Source organism: Haliotis rubra, unplaced genomic scaffold (assembly GCF_003918875.1).
Source record: "Haliotis rubra isolate DU_JTF1 unplaced genomic scaffold, ASM391887v1 Scf316, whole genome shotgun sequence".
NCBI lineage: Eukaryota > Metazoa > Mollusca > Gastropoda > Lepetellida > Haliotidae > Haliotis > Haliotis rubra.
In genome coordinates this window covers 722762-744896 of record NW_025766987.1, presented here as the reverse complement: position 1 = coordinate 744896, position 22135 = coordinate 722762, and the positions used below count along the sequence as shown (strand labels likewise).

The 22135-nt window shown below is 41.1% G+C and overlaps 1 protein-coding gene across 1 annotated transcript in view; it reads left to right on the top strand.

Moving 5' to 3' along the window:
- Positions 1-21916, top strand: part of LOC124283448 — a 41935-nt gene extending 20019 nt beyond the window's left edge. The window contains exon 2 of the mRNA XM_046719509.1: positions 20444-21916. Coding sequence (XP_046575465.1) covers positions 20444-21316 — 873 coding nt within the window. The 3' untranslated portion in view covers positions 21317-21916. The remainder of the gene's footprint in view (positions 1-20443) is intronic.
- The last annotated feature ends 219 nt before the right edge of the window (positions 21917-22135 follow it).

The window sequence follows — 22135 nt, the reverse complement described above, 5'->3', positions numbered from 1 at the left end:
TGTGGGGCAACGGGGTAGTTTAAAATGTATGGATTTAAATGTCACATACAGTTGACTTAGGTATCGGTCAAAATGAAACTAAGAAAAATAGAATTTAGAGTTATAATGCATCTGAATATTATGGTGTTTGGAGGCGGCGGGTAGCCTCGTGGTTAAAGCGTTCGCCCGTCACGCCAAAGGCCCGGGTGCGACTCCCCATATGGGTACAATGTGGGGAGCCCATTTCTGGTGTCCCCCGTCGTGATATTGCTGGAATATTGCTAAAAGCGGCGTAAAACCAAACTCAGTCAGTCAGTCTGGTGTCCCCCGTCGTGATATTGCTGGAATTTTGCTAAAGGCGGCATAAAACCATACTCACTCACTCGGGTTTATTGTAGGCATTGTGCTAGTTTTGTGTATAATAATTCTGAGAGCATCCCTCTCAGTCTAGCGGACTCATAATATATGCAAGAAACTAGCATCCTTGGGCGCAACATGTGAATGACAAACTGTCGTCGCTGATTCCAATTATTCATACCATGCCGCTCGTCAGCATTTTTTGCATTTGACACTGAGAGGTTCTGCGGAATACCTCGTAGGGGCAGTTGGACGTTAAAGGTGATGGACATTAGGGGATGACATTCGCTTTGGACATGTGAATATAACTTCATAACGTCATCTGTGTCTACGCTCCCTTAACCAGTCATGTAATGATGTAAATCCGTCCCACTGATCTGTGAGAGAATAAACATAGGTAACACCTTAAGAAATTTAATGCGTAAACTCTGCACACTTTTATGTATTACTGAATATCATAAATAACATACATGTATGGAGAAAATAGCCATATACCAGAGCAGTGGGAAACGTCAATGTCATTTTAAAGGTTGAAACGTTCATATAACATAATGTATTGGTATTAAGATGGGTTTAAATTTAAATAATTCAAACTGATTATTCTTGTGCGTATTATGATCGGCATGGACATACATCTGAATCATATATCATGTCTCAAGTCACGAGTTTGTGAACATGTATGAAATATCATGTATATCCATGCAATACCAAGTAACCCTAAACATGTGTTACTGACTATAATGAAATTAGGTGGATAACTTTCCCGTCTAAGGCATACCCCAAACAGTGATGAAAGCAAACAGAGCTGAAACACCCGAGAGTTTGTGTGTTTGGGAAGGAGGTGAGGTGAGGTGAAATTTGGTTTAACGTCGTGCTTGAGAATATTTCGCTCATATGACGACGTGCATGCGTGTGTATATGTATGTGCGGCTGCTTGTACTAGCCCAGACTTAAGCTGGTTTTATAGTGCTAGCTCACTGAGATATCATGCCGCAGTGAAGCATGAATACCCCACTCAGACACAGTATACTGACTCCGAGCCGACCAGTGCTTGTTGTACCCATTAATGCCGAGCGCCACGCAGGGACCAACAAGTACCATATTTAACGTCTTTTGGTATGACGCGGCCGGGGATCGAACCGGCGACCTTCCGCTCTCCGGGCGGACGCTCTAACCACTACACCACGGAGGCCGCCTGCAATGCCAAGTAACCCTAAACATGTGTTACTGACTATAATGAAAATAGGTGGAAAACTTTCCCGTCTAAGGCAAACCCCGACAGTTATGAAAGAAAACAAAGCTGAAACACCCGAGAGGTTGTGTGTTTGGAAGGAGGTGAGGTGAGGTGAAATTGGGTTTAACGTCGTGCTTGAGAATATTTCGCTCATATGACGACGTGCATGCGTGTGTATGTGTATGTGCGGCTGCTTGTACTAGCCCAGACTTAAGCTGGTTTTATAGTGCTAGCTCACTGAGATATCATGCCGCAGTGAAGCATGAATACCCCACTCAGACATATTATACTGACTCCGAGCCGACCAGTCCTTGTTGTACCCATTAAAGCGGAGCGCCAGGCAGGGACCAACAAGTACCATATTTAACGTCTTTTGGTATGACGCGGCCGGGGATCAAACCCGCGACCTTCCGCTCTCCGGGCGGACGCTCTAACCACTACACCACGGAGGCGGCCTGCAATGCCAAGTAACCCTAAACATGTGTTACTGACTATAATGAAAATAGGTGGATAACTTTCCCGTCTAAGACAGTGATGAAAGAAAACCAAGCGGAAACACCCGAGAGTTTGTGTGTTTGGGAAGGACACTAGAGGTAGGGTGTGTCAGATGCAATACAGGCATCACGGAGGAATGGTTTGAGCTCAGGTAGCTATGAACAAAATTACACCGTTTTGCTGGACAGTAAAATAAACATTAGAGAGGAGAGATAAGGAAGAGAGAGCAAAGCAGAAGTCAGAGTAAATGTGGGAGAAAGCCGAAAAACATAGATTCCTCCCAAGTTGAACTCCTTTGTTGTTGTTTTTCACTTGAATCTCTGAACGTCTTCACAGTAGTCCATGCCACAAAAGGCGCCTATGCTTGTCGTAAGAGGCGACTAACGGGATCGGGCGGTCAGGCTCGCTGACTTGGTTGACACATGTCATCGGTTCCCAATTGCGCAGATCGATGCTCATGCTGTTGATCACTAGATTTTCTGGTCCAGACTCGATTATTTACAGACCGCCGCCATATAGCTGAATATTGCTGAGTGCGGCGTAAAACTCAACGCACTCACGCACAGTAGTCCTAATTCAAAATTAACATTTCTTCTGGCTCTTTGATCACTTGCTTGTCTGGTCTGTTTACAGGCCCCGTAGCTTGACAAGGCCCATCTGTGACGTCGGGCTGTACATGTTTACATTAACGCGATCTGTGTGAATAGCTGTGATACCGTTAGGACAGGACATGCTCACCCTTTCTGTGAACACCTGGTGTCATCACTAATTCTTAGTTGCCCATCCATATAAAATAAGAGCTATATTTCCATTAACACCAAATGTAATCTTTTTCTTAGGAAAGTCAAGATTGGGTATACATTCCTGGCTGCCGTTATACATTACCTTCAGGGGCAGTGGGATAGCCTAGTGGTTAAAGCGTTCGCTCGTCACGCGGGTTTGATTCTCCACATGGGTACAATGTGTAATGTCCATTTCTGGTGTCCCCCGCCGTGATAATGCTGGAATATTGCTAAAAGTGGTGAAAACCTAAAATCACTCACTCACACATGGCCTTCAATGCCTAAGGAGCTGATCGATTTGAATATTTGTCAGTATTTCACAACAAAAAAACGTATAAGGGGAAAAACCAAAAACGCAAAAGTATTAAGAACTTTGGTTACACCGAACTTCGGTCCTGCTATACCCAGCTTTAACGTGTTTGAAAACTCGACATCACACGTATCGTGACCTCTCTCCATCATTATCGAATTGTTATTACAGGATTCACTAATTCGACATTTCCATTTTGGTCGGAAATGGTGCTCTTGTCAAATACACCGTACTGTGATGATTAGGCTGAAACAACACGAGTTAATGCGATGCGTTTTAACACTACTTCATCAGCGGCAAACACCATAGAAACTGGGTTGATGGGTCCAGTTGTATTTGTCGATTCAGTGGGTACAGTTCAGCATCCTTCAAACGTTGTGATGGCTAGAATTAATAACAGGCGATGGTACTTGGTGTTGACTCTGGTCACTAGGGACATTTTACTGAGCGTCGTGTGCGTGGGCGAGTTAGTAGTTCCTGACGTAAATGCTGAAAGGCAGCTTAAAAAATATGGATTTAAATGTCACATGCAGTTGAGTACAGTATCTGTCAACATATTTTTAAGATGTAAATGATGATTAATATTGCAATTCTTTTATTTGTTGCTTAACGCCGCACACAGTAATTCAGCTTTATGACGAAGGCACTTGTATGGTCTAGTATTTAACGGACAACAGAGACATTAATAAAATCATCTGCCACGGCCAACCCCGTCGGTAACGTTGACACTCAATACACCAAAACGGCAAGCATACCATACACTTTGTAGCCTTTTACGGGAGGTATAGATTGTTGGATAACAATTCCAATCCGGAATTCACGAATTTCCGGATTCGTCTTACAAATTTTGTTACAGCTAAATTGCATGTGATATCAATATGGTATTATTTCAACAGCCCCTGTTATTTTACCTCTGGAATTTCGAATTAAAGTAAAGTCGTGTTGTATTCCGCAGCAAAATCATAGACGTCCTGCCTCGGGAACTGAAACAAAGGAGGTTTGGTAGTCAACTGATGAAAGCGTTGCTTGTGAAGCCGAAGACCCGGGTTCGATTCCCATTTTGGGTCCAATATGTGAAGTTATATTTACACTATTCCCATCCAGAATATTATGCTGGTGGAGAATGGCTTGTCGCAGCGTCCGTCTCGTGGACAAAGCCCTTGAATGTCAACTGTCTCGCATGTTAGGTAAATACTCGACAAGGGCATGTCAGTGTGGCATAGATTACATGGTAACTAATTGCCAAGCTATTTATAGGCTAGGAATCATTGTTCAACAGTCGACCAAACCGCCATGTCAAGTATAAAGGAAGTATGTGATCGCAATGGATAACATCGACCATATCTATTTATCTGTGACATTTCATGAGGAAGTTGGTTTGTACGCCTATCGTTGGTACAATGTCCAAGTCCCACTACTGGTTCCTTCACAGTGATATGTTGGGGAAACTGCGTGGTGTGATGATGTAAAAATCTCAGTTTAAGTTTAAAAGATTATCCACATCAGAAATTTTAAATGAAAATATGAACGCAAAAGCGGAGAATAGGCAGTCTCAGTCATTGGCTGTTATAATAATGATGAAAATATTTATAACGCGCCTTTTCCAGGCTAGGTATCCTGCTCACCCCGGATAATCCAAGCCCAGAGGACCAGATAAGCTGCGTATCCGGGTAAAATACGCATAGAAAATTTCCAATTACGCATTGAAAAATAATTGTTGCGTACCAATTACGCATTTAAAATGTTAGATACGCAAAAAGTTTAAAACAAATGCGTACGGAATATATTTATAAAAATCGCTTGCGTAATGAAAAAGACATCGATTGCTATCAAGTTGTACTGTTAGTATAGGACAAGTGTTGTACTGTCAGTATAGGATGACTGATTTTTTATGAAATCATTTCCATTATATTTAACTTGGTTTTGATTAGGTATGACATAAGGCAGAACATACCCGCTAAGTAAACTTACTCAATGACATAATACTTAGGTGAGTAATATGACTGAAATACGCACATATTTGAAAGAAGTGGGTAACGGAAAATGAAATACCCACTCAACATTCATAATACCCACTGCCAAAAATACAGTGGGTACAGTACCCACAATAGCTCAATCTTATCTGGAGCTCTGGCTTGCCAAGCTGTATGTTAGACGCTAGAAGGTTAATAGTCTCACGACATATTTCACCGGGTACCCATTCTCTGCTGGGTGAACTCAGGCAATTTTCGACAAACCTACTTGCCTAAGGTGAGACCAGATGTACCACACGTGCTTCGTGTCAAAGACAAAAGAGCATTGAAAACGATTTGATAATTGAAAGCCAAAGATGACTCCAGGTGTCCGCGAGAAGGGTAAGCATGTCAATCCCTGCAGGTAGCACGATTATATATGTATGTGTTTGATGCCTAACACCGCACAGTACTCCTGCCTTGCGATCTTGCCATGTACACAAACCAGACAATCAAGTGATAGAAACGGCGTCCAGTTATGCCGTATTAATGAATAACTGTTACAGTCACAATAAGGCCGAAATATTGCCGATATAACTTCCAGTTTGTCTTAAGTGAGTTAGTGAGTGTATTTTTACGCCTCTCTTTGCAATATTGCAGCAACATCACTGCGGGGGACACCAGAAATGGGCTTCACACATTGTACCCATGTTGGGAATCGAACCCGAGTCTTTGGCGTGACGAGCGAACGCTTTAACCACTAGGCTACCCCACCGCCCCCTCAGTCAAGTCACACAACAGCCCATTTGCAGTGAAAACAATGTTAAAATAGCATATACTAACACACGTGATAAAGTACAACTCGCTTTGCCGTTTCCACCGCTTGAGTAGTCTCCAGGTGGATGGAACGGTATCATATTGACTAACTCAATAAGACAAGGTTTCAAATACTATCTGAATGTATTCATATGGATATTGCAGTTTCTTCTTTTCATGTCAATCGCCAGCGGCTGAAGGGATGGTGTAAATCCAGCTAGGCTCCATGCAGGTAGCAAAAGTAATGTAAGTCCCCATGGTTCCTAGTATGGTGATCTACCATCAGTTGTTGGCGATCTATAGCCTGTTTTTATATTGTATTGTCCAAATAGTGCTATTAGTTTTAACTTTCCACGCTAGTTTTAATTCTAATTGTGATATTCTAGTTGTTTACTGTCCTTCGTCGACAGGTTTTTATAATATACATATATTCCATTTCAATGCCAAATATGTTTTCGTCACGATATGGCTGCAATATTGCCGATGTGACGTTAAATAATAACTCACTCACTCACTCACTCTTTTCATGTCCCAGTTGTAAACCGACTGTGTTTTCAATATAGAACTAGGAATTCGGCGTGATGAGGCAATGCTTTAACCACGAGGCTACTCCATTGCCCCCTGCAATTGGAACCGAACCGGATCTGTACATATTATTTTCTTTTCAAATGCCATCCGACATTAACCGGGAAGGCAACATTTCTGTTGATAGTATCTTCCGCGGTGACACTGCCTTAAAATCGGTCGATTCAGAGATTTGTTACTGCGATTTGATACCTGCGTAGACTGTCATGTTGTAAGCCACTAACATCGTGAAAACGGACAGTTCGTAATCTCGCGAGACAGGTCATGTGATCACAGTTGGTAGCGGTTTGAGTCAGTAAAATGCTGGGACCGAGGGGAAAGAACTGAACTAATACTACAAACGTTTTCTACCATCTCTGGCACTTAATGTTAAATGTTTTTACAATTTGTCGTATGACCTTATCCTCAGATAACAGTATGCTATTCTCAATTACAAAATGAAACAAATTACAGCAACATCTCATGAGAGTAACCAAATTGATTCGTTTTATGGCATATCTTCATAACGTATGTTAAAATGACACTAAAGCACGCCGCATCATGGAATATAACAGTATTAACGTATTATTCCACGGGCTTCATATTAAACCGTTAGATTTAGACGTGGGGTGACTACAAACTACGTGTGAAACAACATTCCGATATCAGAGTATTCGATAATAGCATATGATCACCCCACTCGATGGGCTTGTGTTAAGATAATGATATCACGCTTATGTGTCTGTATGTTGCATACACATGTCGGGATATTCCGACTGTACCTAAGGGACATACAATCTCATATATCCCCGACATGTAAGTTAGGCCAAAAAAAACAAAATCAGGGAAATTGTTTTGATAATGTCCATCATCTGTGCGGTGCTCTTCCCGATTCATCGTTGCCTTTAAGGCTGTGGCAAATTGATTCAAACTTGCCAGTACAACGTAACATGAATCGTGGCAACTCATACAAGATATTGATAACGAAAACATAAAGGTGGCTGCAAAACCTAATATCATCCCTAACAACGCACAATGTGGTGGATTATTAAATCACTTTTCGATAATGCGGTATCGTTTAAACGATGGCATCGGACTTCATGTCAGCAGAGGATGTGTCTCTGGTGTATAAAGTCATTTTTGAAGCTATTATGACACATACCTTGGCAGGAGAATATATCAGCCGCATGTAATGTATATTGCTGCCACATGAATTGATGTTTCTCATGCATAAATGTCTGATTCAATCTAACAATTAAGTAGTGAGTGAGGAATATTGCTTAACGCTGCATCAGCAGTTTCGCTGTTAGTAACAATTAAGGTGGGTGAGTGAGTTTAGTTTTACGCCGCACTCAGCAATATTCCAGCTATATGGCGGCGGTCTGTAAATAATCGAGTCTGGACCAGACAATCCAGTGATCAACAGCATGAGCATCGATCTGCGCAATTGGGAACCGATGACATGTGTCAACCAAGTCAGCGAGCCTGATCACACGATCCTGTTAGTCGCCTCTTACGAAAAGCGTGGATTGCTGAAGACAAATTCTAACCCGGATTTTCAATAGTGGGTCAAAATTCCCACTCGGTATTATCCTGAATGGTAGCTTGCGTTAGGGAATACTGCAGGAATAAAACAAGTTGTGTCTCAGCTTACACTTTGATGATATCGCCGTCGGATAGTACTATAGTTCGGTGTGTTTGAACTAAACCAAGTAGCCAAACATGCGCTCACACACGTACACACACGTACGTACACACACACACACGCACACGCACACACACACACACGTATACGCGGCGTTTACCAACCAACCTACTTTTCTCACCGGAAAGAAGCATACGGCATTCAACATTTTAGTTCACGATTTACTAAACATCTTCAACATTAATGGGAAGAAGATGATAAGATGCTCAAAAGACATCCCTGTATACAGGCAAACACTGTCAACTTTGGTGTCTTGTTTAATTTTTCGTTTAATTTTCGATTGTGTCGAACCTGTGATAACTCGAAGTTTCACATGGGTCCCTTCAACTTCGACACAATGGTATATGTCCATCTCCATGGCAACAGTACTAAACGATATTTAGATTTCGTAGCTGTCTAATTATTGTTGCAATATGTTTGATGGCCATCATACCAACCAAGTACAAAGATGTTGGATAACCGACAAGCTGTTGCTCATGGCAACGCATGTCATCCGGCCAATTGGACTGGTGATGAATTGCCTGATTTTCATCTGGCGTCATCAATAAATGAGGTGATTGTGCAGCTGAAATACGGTGATTGCTGATCTGATATAAAAACTTTGATCATTTGCCAGGCGTACCTGATGATTCAAACTGATTATTTATATTGCTTGAGTGTCCAATCTCCTGTGAATATCACCTGCTGTTTAATGAGGCGCGTCATTAAGTTTTCCTCGTTTGATCATCACATGGAAAATAAACCTTGATGAGAAAGTAATGGTGCTATATAATAATTGACAAACTATCATTCATTAGCTAAGTATAAGTTGGAGCGGGGTTAGCACAGGCGTCCACGCGGAATTTGCTGTGAAGAGTTGCTTCCCCTTGGCACGCCAGGAACATAGATCATGGGTTCGAATTCATACTATCATTTGTCAGCCTCCATACTATCATTTGTCTGCCTCCGTACTATCATGTGTCAGCAGCCGTACTATCACGTGTCAGCCTCCGTACTATCATGTGTCAGCCTCCGTACTATCATTTGTCTGCCTCCGTACTATCATGTGTCAGCCTCCGTACTATCATGTGTCAGCCTCCGTACTATCATGTGTCAGCCTCCGTACTATCAGCCTGTACTATCATGTCAGCCTCCGTACTATCATTTGTCAGCCTCCGTACTATCATGTGTCAGCCTCCGTACTATCATCATGTGTCAGCAGCCGTACTATCGTACTATCATGTGTCAGCCTGTCAGCCTCCGTACTATCATGTTCCGTACTATCATTTGTCAGCTAGGTATAATTGGGAACACGGGTAGTGCAGTCGTCATGAAGAGTTGCTTCCCCCTTGGCGTGCCAGGAACCTGTGATTGTGAGTTCGAATCCAGGTGTGTCCACACCATACATAAGCTATTAGGTTTCACCAACGTGGTAACCGTCTGAGACCTGCATCGCTTCTTAGGTTCATCCAAATACATTTCACACGTCGACACATAACGGGAGTTCTGTTCAAAGAACCGTTAAACCCAACTTACACAGTCTCTGGTTTTCGTTAAATACGAGTGAGTGAGTGAGTCAAGATTTTAAGTCACATCGGCAATATTTCAGCCATATCTTGACTACAAACATCTTTTAAAAACCTGTCAGCGAAGAACAGTAAAACAACTAGGTTATCACATTCAATTTAAAACTGGTAATTAACACTAAACATTTTAACTATAGGTGACAATGCCATATATAGGCTATATATTGCCAACACTGAAAGTAGATCACCATGCTAGGGACCATGGGGACTTACAGTACTCTTGCTTCCTGCATGGACCCTAGCTGGATTTACACCATCCCTTCAGCTGTTAGCAATTTAGATAATCTAGCCATACATTAAAATAACATATATGCACGAATAAAAATAGCAGTAGGTTTAAATTTACTATGAATGTGGTTAAAAACGACCAGACGCTGCTTGGTTAACTCAAATATTTCGTATTGTGATGAGAAAGCGAGTTATTATTGTAGTGAGTGGGTTAAAATGTAACGACATTGGCAGTATTCCGGCCATATAGTGACGAGGAAAGATTGTTGTGGTAAATCGCTTGTTCAACTGACTCTTCTTAGTCCTATGTAGTTTCGCCTTGTTGCTATTTCGCTAGTCGAGGCCGTAACTGTAGACGATACAGCGATGTCCCCTCTTGGCAACCATACCTCTCAAGTTCACTGATTATTTCAGTGAAATAAATTGCAACGGAAGCAACTCAGACTTCTACATATTACAGAGATCAGTTTCGGTCTGTGAATCACAGTAATGTTTAAATAACATTCGGTTAATGCATAAGCACCACATCGGCACTAAATTTCGAGATTAATATCTCATGAAGATTTCGGGATAGAATAGGCCTTGAGCAAAACATGCTTGCCGCAAGAGTGTTCAAATACGATCGGGTGGTCCGGCCCGCTGACTTTGGTTGATGAATGTCATTGAAATCCAATTGCATTGGTCGATGCTCTTGATGTCAATCACTGCATCGTCAGGTCGAGTCTCAAATTTCTACAGTGTGTGAGTGAGTTAGTAAGTGTAGTTTTACGCCGCGTTTAGCAATATTACAGCAATAAAACGGCGGGGGACACCAGAAAAGAGCTTTACACATTGTACCCATGTGGAGAATGGAACCCGGGTCTTCAGCGTGACGAGCGAACACTTCAGCCACCACGCTACCCCACCGCCCCTAAATGTATACAGACCTGTCAAATAGCTGTAATACTGCTGCGTGCAGCGTTTAAAAAACAGTCTGGTTATGATGTATGTTCGTGCAGCAAACTCCATGCGTGCCTGACGTCTATAAAAAATATATATATATTAGTGTATTTCATGATCCAGACATTCAAACATTGTTTACGAGATAAACATCTACGGAAACTGGGAATAACAGAAACCATTATGTTGCTGGTGGCCATTATGAGACAGGTGCCCGTACATCCGGGCTGTAATCAGTCAACACTCACGCGTCAGATGGACAATCAAAGTGTATTGATTTTCAGCAACCGCGACGCCTCGTGGTCAGGGGAATATCACCAAACAAACGTGTTCCTTTATGGTCTTTGAAATATTACAATAAAATTACCACCGGGTGGGGAAAAAAAGCACTAAAATAGATGGAATATTACTGTATTATTGTAGACCATTTATTATTGTTATTGTTTATTATTGTAGTTATTGATATATTGATATATTGCTCACTGTTAATATCCCTGGGGCATGCTGTCATTAAATGACCTTGACCAGGTCAGCGATAGAACGATAATGCTCTGCGATGTTATCATCAGCATTGTCTTTCATGAATGCATGCATTGTTTGTCAACATTGTTTGTCAACATTCAAACCACTAGAGCAGGGCGACAGTGGAAATAATATTCCAAGACTAAACGAATCTTATTTTTAAATATTTACTAACAGGACGAGGCAGAATTGTCAGTTGGACAACGTAGATTGAATTTGTAATTTTTGGCTGGTTAAAGATTTCCTTTGAATAAAAACTGGTTTGATCGAAATCAGATACAGTCTGTATGCAACAGGTATGACGTCACTTTGGTCTCTCCCTGGATAGCGATGACGTCACAACGTATTGTGTGACATGACATAATAAATGAACTCGCCTCGTAAGCAGAATGTGGGAATAAACAATTAATCATTCTGATAAATATTTGGTTAGAATTCATATATTTGTTTAGAATTCACATGGTGCTTTAAAAATCATTTTTGCACATTGAAAGATTGATGGGATTTGAAACCCATTTAACACTACTATTAAAAAATAGACACACACGTTGCAGCACACATAGCTTACTATTTCATTATATCCCGATATACTGTTTATTAACACCCGACTATTCCACAATACATTAGCTCCATGATTGTCTACGTAAGACGATATGTCTTAACGTAGAACACATTTTTGTAATAGAATCTGCAAATAGTAATATATAGGCACCAGTAACACTCAAATGACATGTAAATTTATCGTCGGTGATGCACACGTTACAGTCCATGCTTTGTGGATCATTTACCTAACTCAGTAGTCATACAATGTGATTTGATCGAGCCTCACGCTCGACTGACGATGAATTACTGAACACATGGTATCATTGTACATGTACATAACAGTTCTGTATTCCTCCCTGCCCTGCAGCAGATTCTTGTATACCCATTGTTGAAATCTGATTGCGAAAGCGTTCGTTAAATCGTTAGCATAAGAAAAGTGGAAAAGAAATACATCCTTGTCTCAGTCCATGTCGACTTTGAGTGTGGAAAAGAGAAGTATGGAAATGTCTCTTGCCTATATGATATTAAAGGCAGTTTATACTTGTAATAGATTTACAAATAGAGATCAGTTGTGACATGCTACAGACTGTCATGAATATTTTAGGTTCACCGATGGCTCAGCTGTCTAAGGCGCCTCGCCATGCAGTGTTGTGTCATAAGCCTACGATGTTGGTTGGAAACAGGATTCGACCCAATTCTGTTTCTAGGTTTGTCAGCTCCATCTTTACCCGTGGACCTAAGTTTGAAAGTGGTAAACGTCTGATATCTCCATCACCTCGGACTGTCCTTCCACATCTGATAGAACTAGGATATAGCATGCTAGGATATAACTGGAACACTGTCAAAATCCGTGTTAAATCCAGCTCATTCATGAATACGATCATCTCTTCGGCTGATTGTGAAATGTGAGTCTTCCGTTTGTGGAATAGATATACAGATATAAATACCCTTCAGACGTTGTTTATTAATATGCACAAAAAAAACACAAATATGTTTATATACCAACAACTCTGCCCCATAGTTTGCTCGTATCATGCAGAATCATTTGCAGAATGAATTCGTTATCATTATGTAAACAGAGGCAACAAAACCCTTTCCACATTCATAAGAAATCTCTGCCAAAAGAAGAGTCGATTGTACAATTGTGGCTATATCATGAGCAGGTATTTGTTTCAGCAGTATTGGAGCTGTATGATGTTGTTTGTAAACAAATCGGGTCTGAACCAGACAATCCAGTGATTGTCACCATGCGATACGATGACAGAGCTTGTGTTTATGAATCAATATGAAATAGTGATGATACAGGTGGTCGCGAAAAGGTGAGCGCATCCTGCCCCACCGTTGGCACCCGTCTAGAATGGTTTTAAATAATGTGATCATCCTATATTTCTGTTATTTTCAAAGGAGAGGCCATAAGATTGCTAGCAGCAACGACGTTCAAAAATAAAAAAATAACACACCAAAACATCAAACATTTATGAGGCAATATTTTGGCATTACGTCACCATGGCACCAGACTAACTTTAAGTGCATTACACGGCATCAATATTTTTCCAATCACTCACAATGGACGTCCTCATGTATTTTTATCGAACCCTGAGGAAGGTGCTTCAGACTTACTGATTGGGCTCTTGATACAGACGTGATTGCTGCATCGTGTTTTTTGCTCTTCAAGAGGGTTGCAGAGTTTTTGCGGGGACCTTTAAATCCTCTTATATCAAATCATACTTAAGAAAAAAATAGAACGTCCACTCCAGTTAAGTAGCGATGTGACTCTTCTTGCCGAGGATTTCAGTTTAAGCAGGTTCATTATTACATTTGGAACCAGCAGAGATGACGGATTTCTAAAACCCAATAAAACACTTTAATTAGCTTTTAAGAAGAATGGCAAAAGGTCGTTTACAATGTCCATCAAAATGTAATCAGATCAAATATTTCAGTGGTGGATTTTGTTTGATCAATTCAAGATGAAAATATTTCCCTTTGGTTCGTATTCATTTCCAATCCCAATTTATCGTGAGCTAATGCATACTGATAATTGAATAGTGTAATGATACACAACATTAAGAAATACCTAGGTGAACTTTCCAAGATATAACTATTAACATTTAGCTTGTGTTTATTTCCAATGCCCACTTTTCTCATGGCCTCAGAAATACTGATAATTGAATTGTGTGACGATACAGGATACACGACATTAAGGTGAGTGAGTGAGTCAGTTAAGATAAAATTTAAAGTCACATCGGCAATATTTCAGCCATATCGTGACTAAATTATTATATTTTCATGATAAATACACATAATGTATAACCCTGTCAACGAAGGACAGTAAAATGACTCGATTATCACAAAATGGGTTAAAACTAGCTAGCATATATCTTAAAATGTAGACAACTATTTTGGACAATGCATTGTAAAACTGGGCTATTTATCGCCAACAACTGAAGGTAGATCACCATACTACGGTCCACGACATTAAGGAAATACTCAGCGATTCAGTTTCTTGTTTACAATATAAATGTGTCAAGTGGTAATGTATAGTACAGAATGGTGCACACCAAGATATGATGTTTCCACACAGTAGTCTTATTGCATTAGGTATTTGTAGAGTTAAAAGTGGCTCGATTATGCCAGAAGTGAGTGAGTGAGTTTAAATTTAAGTATTGAAGCCACGGTGTGACTTTATCAAGTTATACACGTTTACGACAACTGTCAAAACTGTCTTCGAAGGACAGACCTGACAACACCTAGAAACATATCACAGATTGGTTTAAAACTAGTTATAGAACATTAAAACCGAGTGACTATTTGGCAACGGTACGACGTGAAAATGGGGCTAGATGTCATAGGTAGGAACACCACTCTGGGGACCAAGGGGACTCGCAGTGCCTCTGCTATTTACATAGATTCCCAGCATGATTTACACTTTTTCATCATGAACTGGCAATTATCGCAAGTTAGCCGGAGATATGAAAAAAGGAAAATATTCGCCACTTACAAATTCAGGTAGATACACTTTGAAAGACGTGGTCTAACGCAGTTTATTATCCATATGGTGAAACATAACCAGTGTCATATGATCATATGTGCACATGTGCACATATCACTTTTGCCTAGCAACCACTGTTTCCGTATATCATCGTATGTGACGTCATTAAACAATTGAACGTGACGTCAATGAACAGGGCTGTCACACATGCTTACCGTGTTTTACTGCACAAATGTACATGAATAAAATGGATAATAAAGAAATTACACGTGCAAAATTGTGTATTGCCCTCGCTCGGCCAATACAAAATTTCACACTCGTTTCGTATACGTCGTATGACACTTGTTCGTGTAATAATCTCTACTTAGTGTATTAATGTGAACATCCTACAACACGCTGACGTACATGTTAGTAAACTCTTATCAAACTAAATGCATAATTATACATACAGCTCTTTATACTGGATGTATGCACACACCTTATTGTACCCTATGCTTGTACATGCAGACTATTACACTGAATGCACGTACATACAGCTTATCACACTGAATGCATGTACATACAGTTTATCAAACATCGTTCTCTGTCAGCTGAAAAAATGATCACCTCATATGTAGGTCACATCTCGAGCTGTTCACAGCTCTATCTGGATGACAGCCCACGCCACTAATGTTGTTCATCTGTTCCCCGGAGGATAATGTCAAAGTGTTTGGGAGTGGATGTAGGTCGTAGTCCCATGTTTCAGTCACAGAATACAGTCAAACCTCGTCAGACGGCCATGTACGGCTGGTAAGGTCAGGGAAGAGTAAGAGACACATCGCGACATCCAGGACACGTTAATCCAGATACATAATATTCTAATGATTACGGGGCGGTGGGTTAAAGCGTTGGCTCGTCACGCCGAAGACCCGGGTTCGATTCCCCACATGGGCACAATGTGTGAAGCCCATTTCTGGTGTCCCCCCGTCGTGATATTGCTGGAATATTGCTAAAAGCGACGTAAAACCCAACTCAGTCTGTCAGTCAGTTCATAACGTATGTTAAAAGGACACTAAAGCACGCCGCATCATGGAATATAACAGTATTAACGTATTATTCCACGGGCTTCATATTAAACCGACGTAAAACCCAGCTCACTCACTCACTCTGATGATTACACGAGGATCCCTTTCCATCCAGACCAACCATGTTTCGTTGTACATTGCGTGTCTCTGTTTTACCATATTGTCTATTTCACTTTGCATGCGGTATTCGACATTGTCCATTAACGTATGGACAAAGGCCCAACACTATTTTAACTATTACGTTACACCAGGCACAGTAATGTTTTCTGTTGGTGTGCATGAAATACCGTATTGGTTCATATCTGCGTTTACATACATTAGCAAAGACATACACACATACACGCTCGCACACGCAGACACACATATATACAGACATACATACACATATACACACAGACCCATCCATCCAGACAGACACACACACACACACACAGAGTCAGGCAGGCAGACAGGTCATACTTACATACATGGATGCATACATACATAGACACATACATACATCCATGCATACATGTATGCGTGCGTGCGTGCATACATACACACATGCATACATTACATACATACATACATACATACACACATGCAAACATACATAAATACATACATACATACAAACACATACACATATACACATACATATACACATACATACACACATACATACATATACACACATACATACACATACACACATACATACATACATACTACACACACATACATACATACATACATACACACATATATACACACACACACATATACTAGGCACATAAAGTACGATAACAATGTCAAAGGTACATATAAATTTTAATGGAGGGATCATGAGACCATAACAAGTCGGGAGAATTTCAATTGAAAAGTCAATCACAATGACGTCACGAGTCCACAAGCGGGACAGGGGTCAAACGACCATGTCACAAGCTCAATAACGGGTATGTCCACAATCGGCATTGACGTGCAAGGAAGGCTTGTGGGATGTCACGCCAGATTCTCTCAAGTTCTGTTGCAAGGCCAAGGACGTTATCTGGCGGATGAGGAAGACGGCGTAGACGTCGATCTTTCTCGTCCCGAACATGCTCTATCGGGGAGAGATCCGTTGAATTTGCAGGCCAAGGCAGTAAGTCAACGTTGTGGTGTTGCAAGAAATCCATAGCAACCCTTGCCGTATGAGGGCGGGCATTGTCCTGTTGGAATGTTAACCCAGAGCCATGACGTTGCAGAAAAGGAATTGCCACAGATCGAAGAATCTGATCCCTGTAGCCCACACCAGTTAAGTTGCCCTGAACAATCACCAAAGGAGTTCTTTGGCGTGCTGTTATTCCTCGCCAAATCATCACGGGACCACCACCAAAGCGATTCCTCTCCAAGACACAGGCCTGTGCATAACGTTATCCCACGCGTCTATGGGAAATGTTAAACCTGGACTCATCTGTAAAAACAACATTTCTCCACCAAAACAAGGGTCTGCGGACATGATTTCGGAACCACATTCGGTGAGCTTGTCGATGACGTTGTGTCAGGATAGGCCGTATGGCGGGACGTCGTGGTCTGATCCCGTGATGACGTAAACGTTGTCGAACTGTGTTTGGGTGGATACGGCGAAGTCCTGGGATGGTTCGGGCAGTCATCACTGCAGTCTGAAACCTGTGGCGCAGATGGGTCACCCTTATCCATCTGTCCTGTCTTGGCGTTGTTACACGTGGACGTCCAGAACGTGGCCGATCGATGACGTCATTTGTGTTCTGGTAGCGTCTCACCAGTGCAGAAATGGTGTTCCGGTGGCAGTGGAAATGTGCAGCCACTTGTCGTTGAGACATTCCCCCACGGACCATCCCAATGGCCTCATGACGTTGTGCAGACGTGAGCCTTGGCATGCTATGCGTTTCAATAGCCGTTTAATTTTTTGAACGATCGCAAGGACATGAGTTGAGCTTTCCAAAGTGACAGTATTGTGAGGCATTCATTTGCTCTGTTTCTCTTTCCCGGAATGTACGTGCAACAACGTATTGCACGTCTCAAGGACGAACCCACTGCCGTCATGGAACGTGGCACGTGCATGCATGTTGGATACATGTCATTTATCTCTGAGTTTAAATCCTTATGTATCTACACAGGTTTGATAAATTTAGATTATAAATTTTTGTATGTACAGTTTCTTTATGTGCCTAGTATACATACAAACACATACACATACACACATACACACATACACTCATACATACATACATACATACATACATACATACATACATACATACATACATACATACATACATACATACATACATACATACATACATACATACATACATACATACATACATACATACATACATACATACATACGACACAAAAGCCTATCTTGTCGTCGTAATTCCTGCTTGTTAAGCACATTGTCTACACATATCTAAAACATGACACAAATGCAACTAAACTATAACTGTTAATGTTCAGGTGAACATCTGTTCAGTCATCGTGAGCGTTCACACCTTAAACAGTAAAACACCCTTCCCAAAGAATAGCTCGCACCTGTTGACACGGCACATGTTCACAGATGGTGTGCTCGCGAGACGTTAACATGAATGTATAGATTTTCTGATCAATAAGTGTCGCATCTCAGAAGATGTTTTGATTATCATAATATAACTATTTGTAAATTGTAACAATTATAGCATTGCCCGCAATATGTCAAATCAATTTAGTTCATCATTTTTATATTTGTTCTGTGGTTTCAAGACATTAGATACCGGATACCGATGTTTTAATATAACACTTCTTCTAGTTTTGTGTCTAGACTGAAACAGCCTAACATGTGTCAAACATTGATTTTTTTAAGATTGATGCAAAATGTGCGATGAAGACGCCATTGTGGGGTTTGTGTACTGTAAAATTACAAAGAATGTGTATCCACGAGGTTGCCTGACAGTCTTGATACTGAACAGGCATACTAATGGTATGAGCATCATACGATTCTCGACATCTTAGGGAAGGGGCGTTCGAGAGACAGAACACATCTGCGTAACAATATAAGGAAAGGCAAGCTCTTTCTGTGTTAAGTAAATTATTTCGGATACCATTTTTTTCTATGTAACATCGACGCTGAGAAGTTGTTTTTACACTATCTATACGTATTTGGTTATTGTATTTGACAACTGGTGAGGTGAGGTGAGGTGAAATTGGGTTTTACGTCGTACTTGAGAATATTTCGCTCATATGACGACGTGCATGCGTGTGTATGTGTATGTGCGGTTGCTTGTACTAGCCCAGACTTAAGCTGGTTTTATAGTGCTAGCCCACTGAGATACCATGCCGCAGTGAAACATGAATACCCCACTCAGACACATTATACTGACTCCGAGCCGACCAGTCCTTGTTGTACCCATTAATGCCGAGCGTCAGGCAGGGACCAACAAGTACCATATTTTAACGTCTTTTGGTATGACGCGGTCGGGGATCGAACCCACTACCTTCCGCTCTCTGGGCGGACGCTCTAACCACTACACCACGGAGGCGGTCTTTGACAACTGGAACCTGAATCATGATGACTAATATACATGTACCGAGTTGGCGAGATTTCAATAGTTTTATGTAGCACGTTTGTTAGCATTGCATATATGTTGATGCCAAAACATGATTTGGAAAGTATCAATGTATTTTCCCCCTATCCCGAACACCTGGTGTGAATCACCGATTCTCAGGGCTCTGTACAGTCATCACTGTTGTGCCAGTTAAGCCCACCGTTGGTGTTATGCAATAGTGAGTGAGTGAGTTAGTTTTACGCCGCACTCAGCAATATTCCAGCTATTTGGCGGCGGTCTGTAAATAATCAAGTCTGGGCCAGATAATCCAGTGATCAAGATCATGAGCATCGATCTGCGCAACTGGGAACCGATTACATGTGTCAACCAAGTCAGCGAGCCTGACCACCCGATCCCGTTAGTCGCCTCTTACGACAAGCATGGGTTACTGAAGGTTCATTCTAACCCGGATCTTCACTGGTCGTGTTATACAAAATACACTACGTTTATAACGTTTATAACGAACACGCGTTTGATTTTACTCGAAATTCGTACGAGTGAGTGAAACTACGGATATAACGACCTGTTTGGTCCTTGCCACTAGCTGTGTATTTTACTCGAAATTTAAATCTAAATCGTACAACGGTAATAACGAAATGAGATCAATGGGCCCTTTACGTTCGATATAACCGTAGTTTAATGTATAATACAACTATTAAAATTTAAACATAACCTCAAAACAGACATTGACTGAAGACTGTCTTGCCAAAACAGATTGACATCAAGACGCATAGTCAGTGTGTTTAGCAATTTTGAGTCATTGAGTAAATTCTGTTCTGTTTACATTGTTTTTTCATTTGATTATATTTTATTTTCAGGGTTCGTCCATTGGAAAGAGATCAAGTGAACGAGCTATAGACTTGGATCTAGAAAGTCAGTTAAGCAGAGTGAAGCGACTAGATGCTGAAGTTCCCGAGCTTTCTCGTACCAAGAGACGAGATGTTGTCGTGAATGACGGATTGTCACGCATGAAGAGATATAACACAGATGAAATGCCATCCCTCTCTCGAGAGAAACGAGGCGACATGGAAAATCCCGCACTTTCTCGAATGAAAAGAGGCGACCTTGACGACAATCCCGTCTTATCTCGTGAAAAAAGGCAGGATTTGTCTGAAATTATCGGTCTCTCTCGCATGAAGAGAGGCGATGAACTAGATGTGGAACTATCACGCGAAAAGAGACATGATGTGGACGGCAGTTTAGCACTTTCGAGAAAAAAGAGAGAGGGCAAGAATCTCCTGAGGGTGAAGAGAGTGGATCCCGATTCAATGGAGCTGGATAGAGTTAAAAGAGGGGAGGTAATTCTGATTCGAAAAAGGCGAAATACTGACGATGCCGAAAAGGATATTTCTGGTGACATCGCTCCAAAGGAGAAGACACAGAAGAGGAAAACCGAAAACCAGAACCTTGACAAAGCTGATCAGAAAGCATTGGTGAAGAAGTCATCTCACATGAAACGAAAACGAGGCTACTGGGAGAAGCGAAAAAGGGGAGACTATTTGGTCCGTGAAGTCAACAGGAGAGAAATGTACCACAAGAGAAGAAACATGAACAAAAGAGGAAGATCAAAGATGATGAAGAAGAAAGCCATCCAGGGCAAGCAGAAACTTCAGAAGGAGGCGAAGATGAAGCGAAATTGGAAGAAGGCCGCCAAGAAGTCACTGGGAAACAGTTCAATTAAACACTTATAATTAGGGGCAAATTCGCGCACAACTGTGTGTCAAGATCTTAAGCAAAATTGGTTGTGTTTATTTTGAATGTACATAGTACCGTGAAGTAAAGAACATCAATGTGCATCAAATTGTGATTCCTATTTTTTCAGCAACAAACTGTCTCTGGCGTAAGCTACAAGTCATTATCTGATGCCATGCACTGTCTACTACGGCCACTGCCAGTATTTTCTTTTTTTTTGGCTACACAACATGTGTTTATGTAGAGTTTCCTATTAATTGTATTCACGGGGGATTACAATAAGAGAACAAAATGTGTATATTCCAAAGAATATCAGCTACCATCGTTATAACAAAGATACACACTGCTCTGTATGCTCCTGGATTTCAAGAGACTGCCTTCTGTCACAATGAACATGTATTTTCATTACTGTCAGTTGTAAATCTGAATATATTCCTGTTGTGGTTGTACAATGTAAGTAACAGGGCCAATCAGCATATCTATCATGATAATTTCTCAAAGTATAACCAGTGAGGTTAATTGTTGAAATCAATATAAACGAATGTATTCTCATAGAGTGCCCTGTGCCTTTATTGAATAAATGCTGTTAGTTAAATGTAGCCATGTTGATTTATGATTCATATTTTCAGCCATAACCTTATGGTAATCGTGGCATATGCTTGTTGGCTAAGATGTATGCTCGTCATTGCCCATGTTCTTATTCCCAAATGATTACAGAGTGCGAAGCCTATTCATAGTATTCCCACATTCATGTGGTGCGAATATAGAAAAAGGTGTAGAACCAAACTCACTCACAAACAGAATATGGCTGGATACCA